This window comes from Danio rerio, chromosome 7 (assembly GCF_049306965.1).
Source record: "Danio rerio strain Tuebingen ecotype United States chromosome 7, GRCz12tu, whole genome shotgun sequence".
Taxonomy (NCBI): Eukaryota; Metazoa; Chordata; class Actinopteri; order Cypriniformes; family Danionidae; genus Danio; species Danio rerio.
This window is the reverse complement of record NC_133182.1, coordinates 32,200,122-32,224,667: the sequence shown is the minus strand read 5'-3', so window position 1 is coordinate 32,224,667 and position 24,546 is coordinate 32,200,122. Positions and strand designations below refer to the sequence as shown.

Sequence of the window (24,546 nt, the reverse complement as noted above, 5' to 3'; positions counted from 1 at the left end):
GGTGACGAATAGTATAGTGGAGGTGGAGAGGTAGTGAGCAAGCAACAGAGACAGGGTTGGGAATTAATAAGTGACAAAAAATTCCCCTGGGTCCCTCTAGGTGAATGTGTGACTTCCGGCTGGACAGCTGTTTAATTGGGAAATGACTCAAGCCTCTGATGATCTGAGGTCAGTTGGCCATCTGTCCAAGCCAACACAGTAAACAACAGGGAAATGCTGGCCACTGTTTGTTTAAGCCATTTCTCAACTTGAATGTCCAGTCAGCCAGACCTTTTGTTATGTAGTTAAAGGAGTAGCTCAACCAAAAATATCAATTCTGTCATCATTTACTCACCCTTGGGTCATTCTACACCTTCATCAGTTTCTTTTTTGTGATTAACATAAGTGAAGTTTATGTATAAACTAATTTAGAGAGGATCACATGCTTGTGATTGCTTGTGGCTGGCCCAGCATTATTCAATTTATGATTCACCAATCAGACGATTCCTAAGCCACTATAAATACCCTATAAGTTCCATACAACAGCCATCTTCGTTTTGAAGAATCCCCCCTTCCACCCTTACTCCTGCTTCTTACCTAGATGGGTGGCATGGTGGCCCAGTGGTTAGCACTGTTGCCTCACAGCAAGAACATTACTGGTTCTAGTCCTTACCAAGCCAACCAACGTTTCTGTGCGTAGTTTACACATTCTCCACGTGCTCATGTGGGTTTCACCCAAGTCCCCCGGTTTCCTCCCATCATCCAAAAACATGCAACTTAAGTTAATTTACTAATCCAAATCTGCACCATAGACACGCTCAAGTACTTATCTCCTAAGAGCAATCACTATCTGTTCATTAGCTACTACAGCAGGGGAGTTCTCGAGATCTACTTGAGCTCAAACTCCCCTCTCACCTTGCAAATGGGAGGGAGCCCCAGGCTCGAGGATCTAATGAGCTCAGGGCTCTCTCCCAGAACAGCATGCCAAGTAAGCTTCATAATCAATCATCAGCAAAGTGTGAACTCTTGAAAAGAAGATAATTTGAAGAAGCTTGGAAACTGGTAACCATTGACTTCTATATATTTTTTTCTATTATGGATGCTAATGACTATTAATTTCCTTATCAATATATTGAACAAGTAACTTGTGAATTTGTTCCTTGAATAATCATCAATTGTCAATTTTTGGGTGATCTATCCAGTTAAAAGGCATTAGTAAGTTATAGTCTAGTTATTCTTTATTTTATAGCACTTCATTGATTTGTTAATTCATTTATTATCCTAGTACATCACATCTTCAATTACTTTGCTATCAAAAGGTGTAGGTTTCCCTATGGCTCGGGGCCTGTGAATGGCCACTGTCATTACCCAGATTAATATACAGAGGGAAGTAGACAATTGTACATCTATTAAGAGCAATTGATTGGATGTACTTGCACGGCTGCCAAAAGCACCAGACCTCTTTGAAGAATGCAGGGTGGGTAGGGAGGGGGGTCAGGGGTTTAACAGCTGATAATGGGAGCCAGGTCAGCCATTAAAAACCCCTCTGGCGGTCAGCCAGGAGGAATCTGCTTGTTTCCGCTACTGCCCTCCAGTTCTGTCGCTGTCTGCAAAGCTTTAATGTGCTAATGCACAAACACACAAATGGGCCTCAGGGTGGCACTGAGCGGTTTACCGGATATAGGAGGTGGGTGGATGTGTACTGGAATACCACAGCAGACTGGGAAAGTGTGGAATCCAGATTAGTGGAAAAGAGAGTTTTTGTCAATATCCGGAAAGGTAAGCTTGACATCTTTACCACAAGCATCACATAATCATCTTTACTGCAAAGAAAGTCCTATGTTTGAAAGCATAAGTGGAAGCAATGTCCGGGTTGTGAACAAACTGTATGTGAGTCAGATCTTTCCATGAATTGAATTACAACTTTTTTTCAACCAACTGAAATGCAAATGCATGTTATGTTTCTACAAGCCCAGTTGTGTCACTTTCACAAATTACACACACACACACACACACAAAAACTTAAACAACTCTTTGCGGGGGTGAAGTCTTATTACACTTCTATGTCATTTAAGAAACATGTTAGGCCATGTGTGGTTCTTCAGTGGTTCGTTTGAATGGCTGAGGTGCTAAACTGGTGCTCCCTATTTTCAACCGAGGCAGTTTGAGTGCTAGTGCCAGAGCTTATAGTTCCAAATCGTTCTTTTCTTTCAACACCATAAGCATCAGCTCTAAACAAGGAAAGGGGTTTTTCAAGTAGCACCAAAATCTTGATTGGCTGGAAGAAGAAACCTTTTACATCAGGGGCTGATGGAGGGGTTTTCTGTGGATAACGAGAAAAAAACAAACAGTTTTGAGTGTAAATTTTGAGATAGCAAAATGCAGAATGCAATGCTGAACACATTATTATCTCTTGTAATCTTCATTCATGCATTTTCTTTTTGGCTTAGTCCCTTTATTAATCCGGGATCACCACAGCGGAATGAACCGCTAACTTATCCAGCATATGTTTTCAGAATATGCCCTTCCAGCTGCAACCCATACACTCTCATTTACACACATACACAATGACCAATTCAGCTTACCCAATTCACCTATTGTGCATGTCTTTAAACTGTAAGGGAAACCCACACGAACATGGGGACAACATGCAAACTCCACACAGAAATGGGTAACGCTTTCTTTTACAACCCGCAAAGTACCCCGTAAGTACAGTGAAATTACAGTGTACTTTTCTGTACGTACTGTGTAAGTATAATGAACGTATGTGTAGGTATGAGGGAACAAACCGTAATGCTTGGGTAAAAAGGGGGTAACAACCAGATGTTCATCACGAAAATGACCGCGTAAGTACAGTGAAATAACGGTGTACTTTTCTGTACCTATAGTGTAAGTATAAATAACGTTTACGTAAGTATAAGGGAACAATCTGTAATGCTCGGGTAATAAGGGGATAACAACCAGATATTCAGCATGAAAGGTACCGCGTAAGTACAGTGAAATAAGGTTTTAAATTGCAAAAGAACAAACCATAATGTTTGCGTAAAAGGGGAGTAACAATAAGATATCCATCACGCAAAGAAGTATATTAAGTTTACGATGTACATTTCTTCAAGTATTGTATACATATAAAGAATTATGCAAGGATGGTGACAACCTATTGCTATCTGCAAATGTACTGTATATGCACCTGCGTGAGTACATTAGTACTCTTATTCAGTGCTTGGGTTTTATATGGGGTGTTTAATGAATAAAAGGTTTACAACCTGTGAAATTATGAACCCTTATTGTATACTGTATGTATTTTAAATCTGCAATTCAATATAAAATATATTTTCATACACTACTTACCTTATGTTTACTCGTCGATCTCACCAAAGCCATCAATGTCTCCATAACTCACTATCAACAAATAACTTTGCATGACATAGGCCTACCGTCAGGGTTCAATGCAGATTAAAACAGGCTCGCATCTTTACTGCTGTTGCACAGGGGGGCTAACTGTTGCATTTCAGTAAATGTATAGTTGATGCTTTATAGAAAAATCTAGTAATTTGGTCTTCAATCAATAAAAACTGCTGCTGTAGTTTACTCTGTTCTTAGTGTTCAAGTATACACTAGTATGTTAAAGTTCAGCTTCTTCCCTCTTTGTTCCCTGTAGTTAAAGGGTAAATACAGTATTTGTTCCCTTCTTGTTCCCTGTACTTACAGGGTAAATACCACATTTGAGGGTTGTAAATTAAAGTGAGGCTTTGTTCCTCCCTTGTTACCTGTACTTACAGGGTAAATACCACATTTGAGGGTTGTAAATTAAAGTGAAGCTTTGTTCCTCTCTTGTTACCTCCTTGTTCCCTGTACTTACAGGGTAAATACCACATTTGAGGGTTGTAAATTAAAGTGAAGCTTTGTTCCTCCCTTGTTACCTGTACTTACAGGGTAAATACCACATTTGAGGGTTGTAAATTAAAGTGAAGCTTTGTTCCTCTCTTGTTACCTCCTTGTTACCTGTACTTACAGGGTAAATACCACATTTGAGGGTTGTAAATTAAAGTGAGGCTTTGTTCCTCCCTTGTTACCTGTACTTACAGGGTAAATACCACATTTGAGGGTTGTAAATTAAAGTGAAGCTTTGTTCCTCTCTTGTTACCTCCTTGTTACCTGTACTTACAGGGTAAATACCACATTTGAGGGTTGTAAATTAAAGTGAAGCTTTGTTCCTCTCTTGTTACCTGTAGTTAAAGGGTAAATACAACATTTGTTCCCCCCTTGTTCCCTTTAGTTTACAATGTAAAATCTTGAAGGCAGTGAAATAAATATACAAACACACAATATATTTCTTCTTTACTTTGTAACCTTTATTTTAATAAATAAGCATTTTAAAAGACTTCATATTAATCAAACATTGTCTTGTCTATCATTGCCTATACTCATTCATTTTCTCTTCGGCTTTGTCCTTTTGTTAATCTGGGGTCGCCACAGTGGAATAAACCACCATCTTATCCAGCATATGTTTTACGCAGTGGATGCCCTTCCAGCTGCAACCCATCTCTGGGAAACATCCATACACACCCACTCACACGCATTCACTACGGACAATTTAGCCTACCCAATTCACCTGTACCGCATGTCTTTGGACTGTGAGGGAAACCGGAGCACCTGGAGGAAACCCACGCGAACGCAGGGAGAACTCCATGCAGAAACCTTCTTGATGTGAGGAAACAGCACTACCTACTGTGCCACCGTGTTGCCACCCAGCTGCAACCCATCACTGGGAAACATCCATACATACTCATTCACACACATACACTACGGACAATTTTACCTTACCCAATGTCACCACATATTTTTGGACTTGTGGGAGCACCCGGAGGAAACCCACGCCAACATGGGGAGAACATGCAAACTCCACACAGAAATGCCAACTGACCCAGCCGAGGCTCGAACCAGCGACCTTCTTGCTGTGAGGCGATTGTGCTACCCACTGCGCCTGCCTATACTCAAACAGCAAAATAACACATTATTTCCTTCCCCCTTTTTTTCTGGCATCTCTTGCTTGGCTTCCTCTTCTGCTCTTCTCAGCTTCCACTGAGGACTCTGATGGTGAGTGGCTGATGAAATCCCATGGGTCTTGCTGCTCTGCATTTATATAAAATATATGAACAGACAGAAAGGCTTTTAGTAAGCTATAGACATGTTTATTTTCCTGTTTAATGTATGTGTAGTGGTTGTCCAACAATTTCACACACTAAACATTTACAGATACCATACAGACACTATACATTACTATCAAACAACAGTACTATCATCAGATCATATGGGAGATTGTGATCATTTATAGTGATAATAATTAAAGCGCAGAGGGGAAAAGGCTTAAATAGTAGGCTACTGTGCTAAAGTCCTAGGCAAACGTTACTAGTAATTGGGTGGGGGGGGCTATTGATATATCAAACTGGCATGCTACAGAAAATATCAATTTACATTTCCAAACATTAATTTTGTCATTAACTTTGCTGTAATTAACGTATAAAGGGAGAAAATCGTCTGCACAGTCAGTATGACAACAGCCACAGAGATCTGACCTGCTCATCATCCAGTCTTTCTGGAATGACATGAAGAAACTAAATCCATAGGAACTTTGGCAACATTTCTAAGATGTGCAAAGTAAACGACAGTAAACATTGGTAAATATTCGCTGCTGGCCGTTTAGATTCGGCCATGATAACGTTAATGTTACGCTAAAAACAAATGAAACAAAATAAATATAATCTGGTTAATGCACAATTTCTAATCGTAGCAATCGCCTTATTTACTGACAACGATTTACTCACATGTGTTACATGGTGACAAGACGGAGCAATTCCAAACGTCCCAAAAGTCTGAGCAAAACCTCGTGGCGTGCTGCTGCAGTTTGATTCGGATCTTTAGAGGCTTCTTGATTCACAACTCGTTTGAATCAATGAATCAGTAGGCGCGTACCTGAAGTGATACAATATCGCGAGATGGATTCAAATGCACACGGAGCTGTCTGTTGTTCTCGCGATGTTTTGATGTCACACTGATCGGTTTGTTGAAGACGAATCGATTCAACTCTCCGTCCTCCATTCCCAGAATTTCCTGTTCACGGCAGTACAAGGACGGCAGCGCGAGGTAAATAAAACAAGTTTTTATTTTTATGACATTTTTATGACGTTATGTACATAGAAGTGTTTGTTTAGGTTTTTGTTTATATCTGATGTTTGTACCTATTTTTAACAATTACCACCCTTTTCACAATACTGTTATGACGCGTTTAACGATCATCAGGATCTAAAATCCTTGAGTTTTTTATATGATTTTTTTTTATAAAATAACATTTATTTGTATCTACGTATGCATTATATAATATGATTACATGTGCGAGGTGTTTCAAACAGTGTCTATGGTCATGAGTAAATTAGAAGCTATTCTCTCTTCTTGCTGGCGTTATCAGTTTCACACTATTTTTTTATTTTTCTAATTGTCGAGACAACACCATCGTAAAGTTTTCATTTTATTTGAGCAAAGAGGACTAATGATGGGTTAAGACATGTACTTTAATCAAAAACTAACCTTAGGGGTAGTTAACCCAAACGTTACATTTACTTACCATTTAATGAGTGACACAGAATTTAAATATGTACACTGAACTGCAAATAATCTTTACTTCAAAGTCTATACTGCCTGCACATATATTTAAGCCTTTTCCCCTCTGCACTTTAATTATTATCACTATAAATGATCACAATCTCCCATATGATCTGATGATAGTACTTTTGTTTGATAGTAATGTATAGTGTCTGTATGGTATCTGTAAATGTTTAGTGTGTGAAATTGTTGGACAACCACTACACATACATTAAACAGGAAAATAAACATGTCTATAGCTTACTAAAAGCCTTTCTGTCTGTTCATATATTTTATATAAATGCAGAGCAGCAAGACCCATGGGATTTCATCAGCCACTCACCATCAGAGTCCTCAGTGGAAGCTGAGAAGAGCAGAAGAGGAAGCCAAGCAAGAGATGCCAGAAAAAAAGGGGGAAGGAAATAATGTGTTATTTTGCTGTTTGAGTATAGGCAGGCGCAGTGGGTAGCACAATCGCCTCACAGCAAGAAGGTCGCTGGTTCGAGCCTCGGCTGGGTCAGTTGGCATTTCTGTGTGGAGTTTGCATGTTCTCCCCATGTTGGCGTGGGTTTCCTCCGGGTGCTCCCACAAGTCCAAAAATATGTGGTGACATTGGGTAAGGTAAAATTGTCCGTAGTGTATGTGTGTGAATGAGTATGTATGGATGTTTCCCAGTGATGGGTTGCAGCTGGGTGGCAACACGGTGGCACAGTAGGTAGTGCTGTTTCCTCACATCAAGAAGGTTTCTGCATGGAGTTCTCCCTGCGTTCGCGTGGGTTTCCTCCGGGTGCTCCGGTTTCCCTCACAGTCCAAAGACATGCGGTACAGGTGAATTGGGTAGACTAAATTGTCCGTAGTGAATGCGTGTGAGTGGGTGTGTATGGATGTTTCCCAGAGATGGGTTGCAGCTGGAAGGGCATCCACTGCGTAAAACATATGCTGGATAAGATGGTGGTTTATTCCACTGTGGCGACCCCAGATTAACAAAAGGACAAAGCCGAAGAGAAAATGAATGAGTATAGGCAATGATAGACAAGACAATGTTTGATTAATATGAAGTCTTTTAAAATGCTTATTTATTAAAATAAAGGTTACAAAGTAAAGAAGAAATATATTGTGTGTTTGTATATTTATTTCACTGCCTTCAAGATTTTACATTGTAAACTAAAGGGAACAAGGGGGGAACAAATGTTGTATTTACCCTTTAACTACAGGTAACAAGAGAGGAACAAAGCTTCACTTTAATTTACAACCCTCAAATGTGGTATTTACCCTGTAAGTACAGGTAACAAGGAGGTAACAAGAGAGGAACAAAGCTTCACTTTAATTTACAACCCTCAAATGTGGTATTTACCCTGTAAGTACAGGTAACAAGGGAGGAACAAAGCCTCACTTTAATTTACAACCCTCAAATGTGGTATTTACCCTGTAAGTACAGGTAACAAGGAGGTAACAAGAGAGGAACAAAGCTTCACTTTAATTTACAACCCTCAAATGTGGTATTTACCCTGTAAGTACAGGGAACAAGGAGGGAACAAATACTGTATTTACCCTTTAACTACAGGGAACAAAGAGGGAAGAAGCTGAACTTTAACATACTAGTGTATACTTGAACACTAAGAACAGAGTAAACTACAGCAGCAGTTTTTATTGATTGAAGACCAAATTACTAGATTTTTCTATAAAGCATCAGCTATACATTTACTGAAATGCAACAGTTAGCCCCCCTGTGCAACAGCAGTAAAGATGCGAGCCTGTTTTAATCTGCATTGAACCCTGACGGTAGGCCTATGTCATGCAAAGTTATTTGTTGATAGTGAGTTATGGAGACATTGATGGCTTTGGTGAGATCGACGAGTAAACATAAGGTAAGTAGTGTATGGAAATATATTTTATATTGAATTGCAGATTTAAAATACATACAGTATACAATAAGGGTTCATAATTTCACAGGTTGTAAACCTTTTATTCATTAAACACCCCATATAAAACCCAAGCACTGAATAAGAGTACTAATGTACTCACGCAGGTGCATATACAGTACATTTGCAGATAGCAATAGGTTGTCACCATCCTTGCATAATTCTTTATATGTATACAATACTTGAAGAAATGTACATCGTAAACTTAATATACTTCTTTGCGTGATGGATATCTTATTGTTACTCCCCTTTTACGCAAACATTATGGTTTGCAATTTAAAGAAAAGTACAACGTTATTTCACTGTACTTACGCGGTACCTTTTATGCTAAATATCTGGTTGTTATCCCCTTATTACCCGAGCATTACAGTTTGTTCCCTTATACTTACGTAAACGTTATTTATACTTACACTATAGGTACAGAAAAGTACACCGTTATTTCACTGTACTTACGCGGTCATTTTCGTGATGAACATCTGGTTGTTACCCCCTTTTTACCCAAGCATTACGGTTTGTTCCCTCATACCTACACATACGTTCATTATACTTACACAGTACGTACAGAAAAGTACACTGTAATTTCACTGTACTTACGCGGTACTTTGCGGGTTGTAAAAGAAAGCGTTACCCAGAAATGCAAACTGACCCAGCTGAGGCTCAAACCAGCAACCTTCTTGCTGTAAGGCGATCGTGCTACCCACAGCACCACCATGACGCCCTTTCTTGTAGTCTCAATCTATACAAACTATGGTTATTATAATTTGTACTCTCTGTTTATACACAAGGATCACTGCATGAGCATGTTATTTTGGTTTGTAATTTTTGTCTAAACAAAAAACAACGGACACTTTAGATTCGCTATGGTTGTATACTAATGTAAATTCACAAAGCCATTGATATTAATAGCAACACAACATTGTGTTTTGGTATTTGGCACTTCCATATTTGCACTGCAAGAAAAGATGTAAAATATTCAGACAGTGACATCAGATCTGGCTCTATGATGGCTCTCGCGCCCATGGAAAAACAAAGCGGTTCTTAAAAGAGTTGCCAGTTGAACTAGTTTTGAACCAGCCGCATGGTTCATGCTGGTGGAAAAAAGTGAGGAACCCCTTAACCCCCTATGTATATAGCTCCTTAAAATTGCCTTACAGTCCACTGAGTTATATTGTTCTCTGTAGGTTTGTGGCCTAGTTAAGTTCAAAATTGTGTTTAGTTTAAAGTTTTATATGTTAATTTAAGAATAGAGGATTTACCCCTAATAAGAAACTAAGGAACAATCATCATATTTGGAATTGCTGTGAATATTAATGAGTTTTGCTCTGACACTCTTGAAGCTCAGTGCCGGCTCTCTCATTCACAGACACCACTCCAAAGGGGTTTTAGTTATCTTTAATCCACCAGAAAAAACAACAAATCTTTTTTCTCCTTATTTGTGTTTAAATGAAACATAGGATAAAATTTAATTATACTCAACAAAAGAGACCAACAGAGACTTATTTAGAGCTGTGTTTTGAAGTATAGTAACATATATAAAAAACACATCCAGAAGTAATTTAAATCTCTTCATAAAAATGAATGAAGTGAATGAATGAATGAATTTAATGAAGTGTACTGATGTTCTTTCATTTAAAAAATGACAGTAAGAGCTGAATGATTTGATATGATGCAGAAAAGTGCATTACCTTTATATTCATTTATAATCTACATGTGTTTGTTGCCTCATTACAAACATACATGACACATGTGGCCAAAAAGTTGCAGTAAAATATTTATCAAATAGAACCTTGTTAGAAGTATTGTCATTTAGACATACTACAGTGTATCCCACACATAGACTTTACTTAGGTGGGCTGCCCAAGTATATTAATGGCCACCCAAGTATATTTAGTGACACTTTTTTTTGTACTATTATTAACATCCTTGTACACTTTTTTTATCCGCCCAATATAACAAAAAATCAGCGATCGATTAAGTACTGCAAAATCTTCTCTCGTTTACCAGTTTGATTCTGTGAGTGCGAGACCTGTCAGCACTTAGAGTCTCACTTGCTTTGCAGACCCTCAGAGACGCACCTTTATAGGACTTGAAAAGATCACCAGGTCCGGGTTTATAAATCTCCTAAAATGTCTGGGATTCAACTTTTGCTTTCGCTTTTTAAAGTTTATTTGCGTTGTTGCATTACTCTTTTATTAAAGACCACTTTCCGCTTGCTGCAGAATTGACAGTGGGAGAGAAAAAAATAAATAATAGATTATTTAATCTAAACGATTTAGTAAAACTTTTCTATATGCTCAGAGAAGACAAAATGGCTGCAAAATATATGTACACCATCAGTGGTTAATCAATGCATTAGCCTTATTTAAATAATCTGCAAGTTTTTGTTATTCTGATATTTTTTTTAAATATTGTCTGTGCTCTTATTGTCTGATTATTTTATTATTTTGATGTTAATTTATTACATAGGCTATTTTATACACATATCTAAAATGCTTTGGCATTCGGCAATGCTTTTTGCAACCCAAGCTCATTCTGGAAACGCAGCCCCGCGGACGTTTCTGGAGACGGCGATTTATGTGGCCGGAGGTACGTAAAGGCCGCGTTTAGTTTTTTTTCGAGCGAACGCTGCGGGGCGGTGTGGCGCCGCTCCGCCCCTCCTCTTCGTGCTCGTCGGCCGACGGCTCGCCTCCGAGTGGAGGGCTTTCCCGACCGGGATTGAGTCCGGGGAACAGCAGGTTCCGCAAATCAGGTAAGACGAAAAACGGAATCCGAAAAATAAGGGCGAGAACGCGGCGGGATCCGAAAACGCAGTCGAAATCGAAGACGAGGGCTTTTGCTTTTTTTTTTTTTTTTCTGGACGGCTTTTGCGAACCGTCGCTCGGGTTTAGGGAAGGAGGAGGAGGAGGAGGAGGAAGGCCGAGTCGGCCGATCCGGTGGCTTTTCACGCGAGAGCGGCGCGGGCGCGAACGGCGCGCGCTCCCGAGAGGCGCCCGAGACGCGAAAAAGCGCGCGTAGCGGCCTCTCGTGGATCTGCGAAAACAAAAAACGCTCGAATACGTACCTCACGGAACGTAAATCGCGGTCCGCAGAAACGTCCGCGGGGCTACGTTTCCACAATGAGCCCGGGTTGGCATTTTGGCAAGTTTGCTTTGAACTTGAAAGACAGAGAAGCAGATTTTATCTGTCAGTGTGTTCACATGTCTCCTGATGGGCATATAACAGAAAAAAAAAAAACTTTAACCAATTGAAAAGAAACAGTGTATAACAGTGTCATAATAAAATTTTTTTTTAAAAATAAATTTTGTTTTGTTTGTCGCATATAGTTAACTATTTATGTGATGTGGGTAAATGGTGTTTCAACCGGGCTACCACTGCAAGTATATTTTAAACCTGTGGGAAGCACTGTACAACCCATATTGTTTCCTTCCCTCTAGAATAGGGAAGGATAGGGAACAGTTTTGGATGTTCGTTCGTATACCAGTTACACATTTGGGACAGTGTAATAGCATGATGTACAGGTAAAACAAGTACTGCCATCTCTTTCCATTGTAAACAAACATCAGCTCCTGGGCATGTCATTATCTGACTGTACTTTACAATGGTCTATCCTACAATGTTGTACGGCCAAATAATAATTAACTGAACAGCACATTCTTATTTTTGTGTGATGTATCTCTTTAAGTGTCGAACCTCCCAAATAATAATTATCACATAAGTCTTATTCTCATCTATTAAAGCTTCTACAGTCTCATCTATAAGCGGAGCAATTCATCCACCGCGGCCCTGGCTGTTTCAGATGGCTGTTCCGACCCCCTCCTTCTCCCCAATTGCATTAGTGCTTAACCAGGCAAACCCTGAGAGGCAGCAGCGATAACCATTACAGACAGCCGACAGGCCCCTGCCTCAGCTCTGTTAGTAAACCACACAAGCCGCCTGATAAAACAGCCGCCGCTGCTGCCGTCCCCCCTCTGCGCCGGCAGACGTGGAAATACGGAACAGCTTCATTCCGGCGTCCTGTTCTCATCCTCGGCTGAGTGAGCACAGCAATAGGAGCGGTAATTTACACCCTAGCCAAACCTGTCATTACCCGAGGGCACTTGTTATGGCTGCACCCGATGTTTTTCCAATTCACCTCCAACCCCTGTGACTGTCAATCTCCTGAGTGGATGTAGTAGTCGGGGGGAGAGAGAGGCAGGGGAATATTCCAGGCTCGGGCGGGCAATTTTCCTCGGAGGAGATAATGGGAGTGGAGGAGCGGCAACAACAAAAAAAAAAAGGACTGCCGCAAAACGAGTCAACGGGTAGCGCTACAGACAGTCCTCCTAACACTCCTACTAACACACACACATACAAGCTCTCAACATGACACCCTTTATTCCTTTACTGCGAGTAAGCCTCTTTATTCAGGTTTTTATAGCCTACAGAAGCATCCAGAACTGTGCGAGATGACTGTGTTATTTATTTTTATGGAGAGATAAACATGCCCACACTCTCTTCCCCCTGCATTACACCTGCTGGATCTCCACCTGGGAAATGCGGATGGATGTGAAAATCTGTGTGCTGTGGATCCAGAGACAAAAGCAGCACTCAAACAGTACCGCACAGGTCTTCCTCTGACGTCGCTTTGGGACTCCCCGAGGTCTCGTCCTCCTGAGGTGGGTCCAGGCTGGATGCGTGTCCCTACACTAATCTCTCTCTCTCTCTCTCTCTCTCTCTCTCGCTGCTGCTCTGCAGAGGAGGTGCAGCAGCCATCAAAAACACATACACAAAGCACAAGCTATTAGTAGCCAAAAAAGCATTCTGCAAACTCACAACGAAAAAGAAACATTTTTAATAATGCAACAAAAATGATTTATATTGTAGTGCCATATATCTGACTATATCAGCTGTGTGGTATCTAAGTTTGTCTGATAGCCCCGCCTCCTTGTGGTTTGAAATCAGACATCCAGCAGAGACATTGCTACGTGCTGATGGCAACGTGAGACTTGTCTGGTCTGAGAAAGCCTGAAAACAACTTTTATCCACTCTGCAATGATGAACTATATGGTGTAGGTGATGAAAACAGTGCCAAAGGAAATTGGTTGACATCTAAATTTAAATAAAAATTTCAATATTTAAAATTAAATATAAATTTAATCAATTCATTCTATAACATTTAATGGTATTTAAACTATTTCAAATACATTTACATGGGGGATATGAATGTTTATCCATTAAGTAATACAGAAGTGGCAAAGTCATTATTGCACAGCCTATTATCCAGCCAATTAGCCAGTCAAGTGCCTATTTAAAAAATGTGTTTGTTTATTGTCTAAAATAATGTAATGTATGCATGCATTTTCCTTAAAAATCACATTTACAAATTGTTGTGATTATCAAAATATATAATACACAAAGAATATAAATCATCATAACGTATAATATAATATATTATGGTCAGTTGGCATTTCTGTGTGGAGTTTGCATGTTCTCCCCGTGTTAGTGTGGATTTCCTTCGGGTGCATATGCAAGTCCAAAAACATGCGCTATAGTTAAATTGGGCAAGCTAACATTGTCTGTTGTGTATGAGTGTGCATAGTGTGTTTGGATGTTTTCCAGTGATGGGTTGCAGCTGGAAGGGCATCTGCTGCGTAAAACATATGCTGGATAAGTTGGCGGTTCATTCCGCTGTGGCATATCACAGATTAATAAAGGGACTAAGCTGAAAAGAAAAATGAATGAATGAATAATATAATATAATATGATATAATATAATATAATAAAGTCATCTCAACATATAATGTACAAAGTAATAACGCATATCAGTTGTGATATTTGTTTTAAGAAAGCAGTAGTGTTATCAACTTAATCCTGTACAAGTTGTATGACAATGTAAAGTTGATGAGGCTATCTTTTATTAGTCTGTGCATAATAATGAGTTATTCTGCACTCCTGATTAAAATGTGTAGGTTGTGATGTGCTACGATGCAGAATAAATTCAATTTAGTTGTCAGTTGCACAGTGGCTTCAAAATAAACTAGCATTAATGTCCATTACCTACTAAAAAATGAGCATTAGAGCTGTACGTATGTAATATTTATAAAGAGCTCAGGACATTTTGTTCTGTTACATACACATGCATCTGAGAGCATGTTTTTTCCTCAAACCACACACACACACACACACACACACACACACACACACACACACACACAGAGAGACAGACAGACGCTTTGTTCTATAAAAGATCAGAAACATGCAGAGAGATCTGGATTTGCGCCGAGGCTTACGCTCTTCTGTTTTTGAGATTTATTTAGCTCGATTATCTCCTCTTCGTATGTTTACCTCTCTTTGTTATCAAAGTTTTAATTGAAAGTCAGTGAAAGGTGGCAGAGCACCCAGCTGAGCTCACAACATCGCCGTCTTCTCCTCTGGGTTAGATCTTCCTCCCATGAGGCCACGAGCCCCTGCGTCATTCACAAAAATCATTCAAATAGCTTCGACCTCAAAGCTTCGCCTTCATTCAGAAATCTTTTTATAGCACAGGCTGTGCCGGAGAAGGGGCGGATGATGAGAACGGTTGGCCGGAGGGGGAAGAGAGGTGGGTATGTGTGTGCGAAGGGCTGTTCGGGGCGGAGGCTGCTTACATGGCACCTGACGCCAGCGCTGCTTCGCTGCCTCACCTGTCTGTCTCCTCTCCGACACGTGTGCCATTGGAGGAAACGCTGTGACGGACTGCTGTGAATGTGTGATCCAGCAGCATCAAGCTTCATTGGCTGAGAGTAAAGACGTCACAGCACCTTGTTAGTGAGATGCTGCAAACAGAGCAGCATTGCTGAGGAAACAGAACTCGTCACTGAGAGAAACCTTATTCACAGATACAACACACCCACCGGCAGAAAGAGCTGTAAATAACTTCAAATTATGCATGGAGAGAAGAAAAAAAACATCATAAAGATCAGATCCTGAAATAGGCAAACAGTAAATATAGTCTCAATGTTCGAGGCTGTAATCAAGTATCCAGATGCACCCTAAATTAAAAACATGTCGTCATTTACTCACGCTCGTGTCCATCCAAACCCACAAGATGTATTAATAAAGACAATTTAATTAAATCTCACACATTTCTGCCCCTCCACGAGCTGACTGTCGACCCAAAACTCTGACGTTTCAAAACAGACAATGGATTTATATGGACTTCAGTTTTGCACTTCTTTTTTGGATCTCTTTTTTAAAGAATTTTGGGTGAATAGACTTTAAATGTAGAGACAGAAATCTCTTAGATTCGATTCTAAATATCTTTAATTGGGTTTAGATGAATGTGAGATTAACTAAATGAAGAAAGACCTTAACATTTAATAACAGATTTAGAATTTTTTTTTAAATAGATCAATAAATGAATCATTTATTTTCCCTCATGTTGCCCTTAGTCTGTATGACTTATTTTCTTGTGTGGAAGATGTTTTAAGAAATGTCTTGAAGTATTTATCTATGTGAAAGTTGGTGGTGCTCAGTGTAATTGTACATGTTTGAAAAGACCTGAGGGTCCACTTAAGTACACATTGGTGTGGTTTATTTACAGGTATAAAAAACAAAGGGAAACTCAAAATTAAGTTTCGCATGATACTGGATATTTTTTGACCAGGAGATTGAAATATTTGTTGATACCACAGACCCTAAACATGATCATACTCACATTTGGAGGTAGCCGAATCGAATGTTATCAATCGATTGAATGGGTGGTATCAGTGTTATTAGCTGATAGATATGGGCCAGTAGGGGCCTTCTGGGCCTACTGGTAGGCTCAGAAGGCTGTTATCATACTTCCACATGCTTAATCAGCTATAGATTACATACAGCTGCAGCTGGAAGTAATGAGAATTACTTGTATTATTTATTAAATTTCTTATTAATTGCATTTTATTAACGTCTACCCTTACCCCAAACCTAAACCCAACCATAACAGTGTAAGACTTGAGATACCACAAATACTTTGATGTCTTTGACAATTCAAACATGAGCTGAAAACAAAGAGACAATCGGCTTCACAACCTACTAGGTGGGAATGCGGGAAAGCTAGCTCCCCTCCTTTCCTCCATTTACATTTGAAACATCTCTCAAAACCCAACCTGGTCACTCAGCCCCTTTTCACTCTATTCACACAAAATAGTCATTTCAAAGTCTGAATGTTCTAAATCAACCCAAGTCACTTTATTTATCTAGTTTGATATAATTTGAAATGTCTCTGCGACTGGTACAATGGTCTCATTCCCTCAGAAATAGATACAATCAAAACAATAGATCTATAACTTCAGGTATCTGTTGAACCACTGTGAAGGGTGTGCCTTTCCTATAGGTAGAAACTATTCCACTAAATACAAATGACTTTTGTTATTTAACACACCCCTTTCCTCGGGAGGATTCTTGCATTTACTATACTTCAGGGAAAGTTTCTAAATGTTCGGCGCGATTCTGTAACCCAGATCAGTCCATGACGTGGAACTTTATGTTCCATGTTAAGTATATTTTGAGGTCAGGTATGCATCTTTTAATCTTGGATTTATCTTTGAGAATTTGATGTCTTGTATTGACTGTTTATGAATTGACTGAAGGAATTGGCATAATACACATTTACCTGACTAATAAATTGTTATGTTTTTAATTATTCAGTTTGTGTAATAAGAGTTTGTGTTATTATCTCTAGTAGATTACGTTAAATCCATAACACCACAAGCCAGTGTACAGGTTAGTAACGGACTAAATCACGTTAGACGAAGCAGCGTAGCATGCTATACGATGTTTTTAGAGCTCCGACTAACACATTGGCATTAATTCAAGTATACTTAGACTGTGAAAGGCCAATAATGGGATTTCTGTTTAGAAATAAGTAATATTAAGACCAATCTAAATGTGGGTAGGCCTTTATCTCTAAACTTATAATACTATAAAAAATAATATGGTGATTACTAACGATTATGGTATGATTAAATAATTTAGCTTTGATTTGGTAGATAGCAGATCTATGGGGACCACACAACAAATATTCTAAACTGAGTAAGTAGAGTTCCGCCTTTTTAGAATTGTGGATAACCGCCTCTGTTTAATGACCAAGACTGACATGCTTGTGCTTAAGAGATTGTATACTCGGCCGGCACAAGACTCAGGATGTTATAGGAATCCTTATAAACGAGAATAATATAAAATAACGAATCAAAGAGAATATTCAATCACAATCTAAAGTTATATTAAAATAAACAAAATAATCTTATCAATGTTTTATAAAGAGTCAGATAAAACGAGGATTAATATTCTAAACCACCTCAAACCAAAACTGGGGTCAGATATGAGTTAAGTTTAAAGTAAATCAACATTGTGCACTGGAAAGACCGAACATGCAGTGAACATTCGTCCACCAGTAGACACCGTCATTAGACTAACTGGCTGGACCTTACAACAGTAATGTAAATATAGACCTGCATCTGGAGTCTTCTGTATCATGTGGATGAATGATAACAGCCTTCTGAGCCTACCAGTAGGCGCAGAAGGCCACTACTGGCCCATATCTATCAGCTGATATTCACTATAATGCCCGTTCAATCGAGTGATAACATTCGAATCAGCTGCCCATTCGAAAATGTTAAAGGGATCTCTATAATTTCTAGCATAAACAAAGATTCTTTTATTCATTTTCTTTTCAGCTTAGTCCCTTTATTAATCTGAGGTCGCCACATTGAAATAAACCACCAACTTATCCAGCATGTGTTTTATGCAGCGGATGCCCTTTTAGCCACAACCCAGCACTGGAAAACACCCATACACTCCTGCATTCACACCCACACATGCACTACGACCAATTGTAACTTATTCAATTCATCTGTACCGCATGTCTTTGGACTGTGGGGGAAACCAGAGCTCCCGAAGGAAACCCACGAGATCAAATCAGCGACCTTGCTGTGAGGCATCACCGCTACCCACTGCAGAGAGTGTATGGGTGTTGGTTGCGGTTAAGAGGGCATCCAAATATTTTCTTGAAAAGTTGGCAGTTCATTCCACTGTGGCGACCCCTGATAAATAAAGAGAGTAAGCTGAAGGAAAATGAATGAATGCCTTTATGTACTTCGCATGGATAAAATTTCAATATTTATATAATACATGTTTATGAGCAAAATGTACCAAGTGAATTTGATGGTATGCTAATCCATTTTAGATATTTAATTATGCACAGCAAATGCCTCATTCTGTTTCTCCAAGCATAACAGCGGAGTATCCTTTTATACATTTGCTTATTTACCCCCTCACATTCAAAATAAATATGTTGTGCATATAATTATACATATACATTAATGATTGTTCTTAGGGTGTATCAATTTAAAAGACGATTCGTCAATTAATCAATCGTTAATTAATCGTTTTTGTCCCTAGTTGATAGCCATTAGCAGATAATGAGTAGATAGGCCCGAGCTCTAGGATGGGATATGAACATATTCCTGACATATTCCCATGGAGGAGACTGCTGGGAAATTAGTGAGGTGGCACTAATCAGCCTCTGTGTGTTTATTGGGGGCTGGAAGTGGGGGGGCAACCAGAGTGCATTAAAAGCCATTAGTTGCCTCTAACATGGCCACGCTCACTTATTTTGACAGATTCATCCAGCAGGCTGATGCTCGGCACGGAGGGTGTATCTGTATGCGCTCCTTCACATCCTCTTGAGCGTGTGGCTCATCCAGCCGTGACTGCACACAGGCAGATTGCTTTGGGCTGGGAGGAAGATCTGTGAATAGAAGCTGTTTGTAGTCAAAAGCAGCTGGACGAGTGTGTGATGGGGAGAGAAAACAGAGGAGAGATTGCAGCATGCGTAATACCCTCGATGAATGAGGTGATAACAGTACAGTTAAGGAGATTTTCACATACCTATTTACGGAAACCATATGCTTCTAGGTATTGAAACACGTCACCCTATTCTCTATAAATATATTTCTAAAGGTGCTGTGAATTTGAAAATTTTCACCAGATGTCAGTTATAGTCAAAGTAATTAATACATAAGAAAACTAAAATAATCTGTTTAGAATTTAGATAGTTATGTAATAAAATAAGATAACACAGGGGAAAAGGTGTTAAACACATGAAGAAAGGAAGGTGTAAAAGTCATGGAAAGCCCAGACAGCAGCTGAAATCTCTCAGTAGTGAAATCTGATTACTGGATGATGAAGATGAGGTGGACATTTCAGCATGACAATGATCCCAAACACAGCCGAGTAAACTCTCAACTGGTAAACTCTAAAAGAACATAAAGCTGCTGGAATGGCCCAACCAGTCACCTGACTTGACTTGAATAGAAAATAAGGATTTAAGATCAAAATTCATGTAGACAAGCCTAACAGAACCACACAGATTTTTTGAATTTTTGAAGTCTGGAGGAAAAAAATGACACCTGAGCAATGCATGCAAATCCAGTCTCTAAGAGGCATCTTGAAGCTGTCATTACCAAAAAAGAGGTGTTTTATACAAATTATTAAATATGTTTCAGTGGTGTACTACGTTCTCCCTATGTCATTCCCTTGTTATAACACAATTTTTTTTTCCTTTTATATGTTTGATTTTTTTTTAACTAAATCTGGTACAATTTCAATTCAACGGCTTTGTTAGAAATATTTATTGCAGGAAAAATCATGACATATATCTATGGAATTTATAGTCAAACCACTGATGACTAGGCCCACATAGAATCTGCACATGCAGAAATTTGCAGATTATTTTGCCCATCATTAATTAAATTATTTATTTACTCATGTAAATGTGTGTGTAATATTTTTATTTTAATTTCAGTGATTTTATAAACCAACACAAATGTTTATATGATTTGTTTGTAATACAGTTAGTAAAGCAATATTTTCTGTCTGGATCTACCTGGATTTGCATTATAAACTTTAAATAAAACATAAAAAGTTATAGTTTTTTATCTCATGCTTTATGTTTTAGTTACTATACTCCCAAAATACCAAAATTATTCCGTATACTCTTCTTGGCACTGCTGATGACATATATTCCAAATTGAAAATTGATGCTTTTACTTTCATACACTGTAAAAGAAAAATGCTGGGGTCCACTCAATTCCTTCATGTTATTCCAACACAAATCGATTAAGTTAACTTATTTGTTTTTACAAATATAAGCATATTGAACATAAACAATTAGGTTGTCCTAATCTAAAAATAAAAAATCTTAAGTATTGTGTTGTTACAACTCATTTTAAATAAGTAGTTTGATCATGCATCAAAAGTACATTTTTTTTGTGTACTTTCATTAAAAGTTGTATGTATGTGTATGTATTTTTTCATATGTATGCTTAATAAAATAAGTAAACAAATAAATAAATTAATTAATTAATTAATTTATTTATTTATTTATAGCAGTACAGTCAAAGGGCATGTGTTGCGCTGTCCCATCACAGCAAGAAGTTCGCTGGTTTGAGCCCCCGGCTGGGTCAGTTGTCATTTATGTGTGGAGCTCTGTTTCCCCCCACAAGTCCAAAAGACATGCGCTATAGGTGAATTGTGTAAGCTAAATTTTCCGTAGTGTATGTGTGTGAATGTGAGTGTATGGGTTTTTCCCAGTAATGGGTTGCAGCTGGAAGGGTATCTGCTGCGTAAAACATATGCTGGATAGGTTGGCTGTTCATTTCACAAATGGACTAAGCCAAAAAGAAAATCAATGAATGAATGAATGAATAATACTTTATATGTGTTATGTGTCTCCACTAATAGCCAAACATCTGACATAACCTTCAGAAAATAGAGCCAAAAGGTTTCTAATTAAATGTTATAGCTACTTTCTAGTATCTTTAATCGAGTAATCATTTGCCTAAAGAATCCTTCGTCTTTATCTCCATTTTTTCTCAATAATATGTGTAGTCCTCTTTGTCAGTGCACACTTGCTCTGGTGCTGCTGCTGCTATTTGAATGGCAGAAGTCAACATCTACTTGTGTGTTCTGAGTGCCCACTGCGCTCCCTCTCTAACAGACTAAAAGTGAAGTCACGGATGCCTCGGATATCTGAAGGAAAAGTTTTGTGAAGTGAATGATGCTACATGTTCATGTGACTGCATCAGCGCTGCCAACGCACACCACAGCCAGAAGGGTCAGCTTGAAATAAACTGACACCAAAGCCAAGAAATCCTCTTTAGCTCGCTTTCTCCCAGCGAGAGATCCATCACAGTTCACAAACTGCTTGCTTTTGTTTTTGCAATACTGTGTAAGTGAAAAATTGGAATGCACGTGACCTCTAATGTGACACCACCCTTGAAGGCTAGTTTAAATTACTTCACTCAGCACCCCGAATATAACTTGAAGAGTTTGCTCGAACCAGAACTTACTCAATCCTGTCATTCCAATCCTGCAAGTTAGTTCATCCTCGGTCCACAAATGAAGATCATTTAAATCAAATGTGAGAGGATGAAGCATAACTCTAATGCTGCAGCTTGTTTGTACAAAGAAAAAATAAATAAATCCATAAGTTGTATTAGTCTAAGTTATCTGACTAGACATGATAAACAGATTTAATGTATTACATGTCTTTTTTTATTTACACATACACATCAGTGTTTACAGCATTCACAAAAGCTTAATATCATGCTTGCTTGATGTATGAGAACCAATAAAGTACATTAGCATTGTAAACCATCAGTCCTACTTCACCCAACCTGCTCTGTGCTGGGATTTAACCGGCGATACTTTGTATGGGAGTCAGTTGCTCTAACAAGGAGGCTAAAGATTATGGTCTCTAGCATCTGTGGAGTAAGGTTTACCTACATAGCTCTTCGTTAGCTGTAACTCCGTTACACTCACCCCCCTAAACCTCACTCCCATCCCGGACGAGCCCCCACAAGTAACCCATCGGTCCTACTGCACTTAACCCATTCTGAGCTGGGATTGAACCGGCGATTCTTTGTATGGGAGTCGGTTGCTCTAACAAGGAGGCTAAAGATCATGGCCTCTAGCATCTGTGGGGTGAGGTTTACCTACATAGCGCTTCATTAGCTGGCCTCCGTTACACTGTTATTTGCTTATATATTTTTATAAACCTAACAAAATAAGAGTGTAAAGTGTACTTGAAAATGAGTATTGCAAAGAAAACCTTAAATGACTAATCACTAAAATTCAGGTCAGATGTGTCTTTACTATGAAGGAATACGCCAAACTGTTACTAGTGTCAGCTGTACACGCAAACGTCATAGTTCTCATAGTAAACGCGCACAATAATATGATGCGGATGATTGTTTAATGTTGTTTTTAATGTTGTTGTTTGCAGCACAAAAGTGTTGTTGAACCTATGAAGTCACATGGAATGCTTTTTGTCAACGCAGGCTCATTCTGAAAACATACCACTATATATATTTCGGGAGGGTGCCAAATACATCCCAGGAGGTATGTTTTTTGCAGTTTTTGTTCTTGCAAATACACCAGAGGCAGCTGTTTATGCTTTTTCAGATCTCAAATGGCTCTCACAAGTGCCATTCGCACCTGCTGTTCTCGCATTAATAGACCAGATGCTTCTGTCACCTGACTGACTGACTGACTGACTGACTGACCCACCCTCCTTCTCCCCTTAACCCAACCAATAGTGTTTTCAAAAGCACCAATTGACCCGCTCACCAACTTTCCTGAAATTTTCCAGAAATGTATGTACAGTAGGGCTACATTATCAGAATGAGCCTAAGTTGTTTTTTTGATGTTGTTGTTATTGTTGAACATCCATGGGCCAATGCTGTCTGTGGAGGATGAGATAGCTCTTTGATTTCATCTAAATGATCTTAAAGGCACAGTCCACCCAAAACTGAAAATTCTGTCATGTTTTACTCACCCATCTTCACTTGTTACAAACATGTCTGACTTTCTTTCTTCTGTTGTACACAAAAGAATATATTTTGAAAAAATGTAGCCATTGACTTCCATGTTATTTGTTTTTCCTACTAGGATTTTCAGCTTCCTTCAAAATACCTTCTTTTTGGTTCAACAGAGTTTTGGAACCTCTTTAGAGTGAGTTAACTTTCATTTTGGGGTGAACTATCACTTTATTGTTCTACTGAAATAAAAATCTACATCTTGAACTAGAAATTGTAAGTGCACCACTTGAGAGTCAGTAAATGGTAAGGAAACTTTCATTTTTTTGACTGAGGTTTGCTTTTAAAGGCTGATATGTTAAAAGAAAATGACAAATTCATCAAAGCAAAGTCCAGTCAATATTAATCTGAATGAATAAATGTTCAAAAAGTAAGGAAATCAACATTTGAGTTCATTTGAGTATGTGTTTTCTGTTTTGACAGAGACCACTTTGAAATAACTTGATGACATGGAGAGGATCAAGTTTTTATTTGCATTGCTGTCAAATTGTGGAATTATTGACTACAAATTTTAAAGACACCAAATATTGAACCATTTAACCATCATTCGTTTATTTTTCTTAGTTCCTTTATTTATCAGGTTTTAGCACAGTGGAATGAACAACACACTTATCCAGCATATGTTTTACACAGTAAATGCCCTTCAGCTGCAACCCAGTACTGGGAAACACCCACACACTATCACATTCACACACATACACTACAGCCAATTTAGTTTATTCAATTAACCTATATGACATGCCTTTGGACTGTGGGGGACACCGGAGCACCCAGAGGAAACCCACGTGACCAGTGGGAGAGCATGCAAACCCTAGAAATGCCAACTGACCCAGCCGAGACTTGAACCAGCAACCTTCTTGCTGTGAGGTGACAGTGCTAACCACTGAGCCACCGTGTCATCCCACTTAACCATTACAGCTAATCAATAGCGTATCAGCTAATGATACCAAATGGACATGAAAGCAAATTTAAGCCATGTAAAACTATTAAGTCTCTTCAAGGCCCATTTTTTTCAAAAGGTTTAATCTGGATAAAATTGATCCAGATTTAGTAATCATGTTTTTGCGATTCGTGATCACATAATCCAGCTTACTTTTTGAGCCAGTTTTTCAAAGCAACATCGG

The 24,546-nt window shown here is 38.8% G+C and overlaps 1 protein-coding gene across 9 annotated transcripts in view; it reads right to left on the bottom strand.

Annotated features, from left to right (window-relative positions):
• Positions 1-24,546, bottom strand: part of mettl15 (methyltransferase 15, mitochondrial 12S rRNA N4-cytidine) — a 308,904-nt gene that overhangs the window by 152,597 nt on the left and 131,761 nt on the right. For 3 of the 9 annotated variants that reach the window (XM_073906752.1, XM_073906759.1, XM_073906754.1), the window contains exon 6: positions 1,203-2,302. The exons of the other annotated variants lie outside the window; for them this stretch is intronic. In XM_073906752.1, the coding sequence (XP_073762853.1) occupies positions 2,280-2,302 (23 nt within the window). In that variant the 3' untranslated portion in view covers positions 1,203-2,279. Of the gene's footprint in view, positions 1-1,202; positions 2,303-24,546 lie in introns of those variants that run through there. 9 annotated transcript variants of the gene reach the window in all.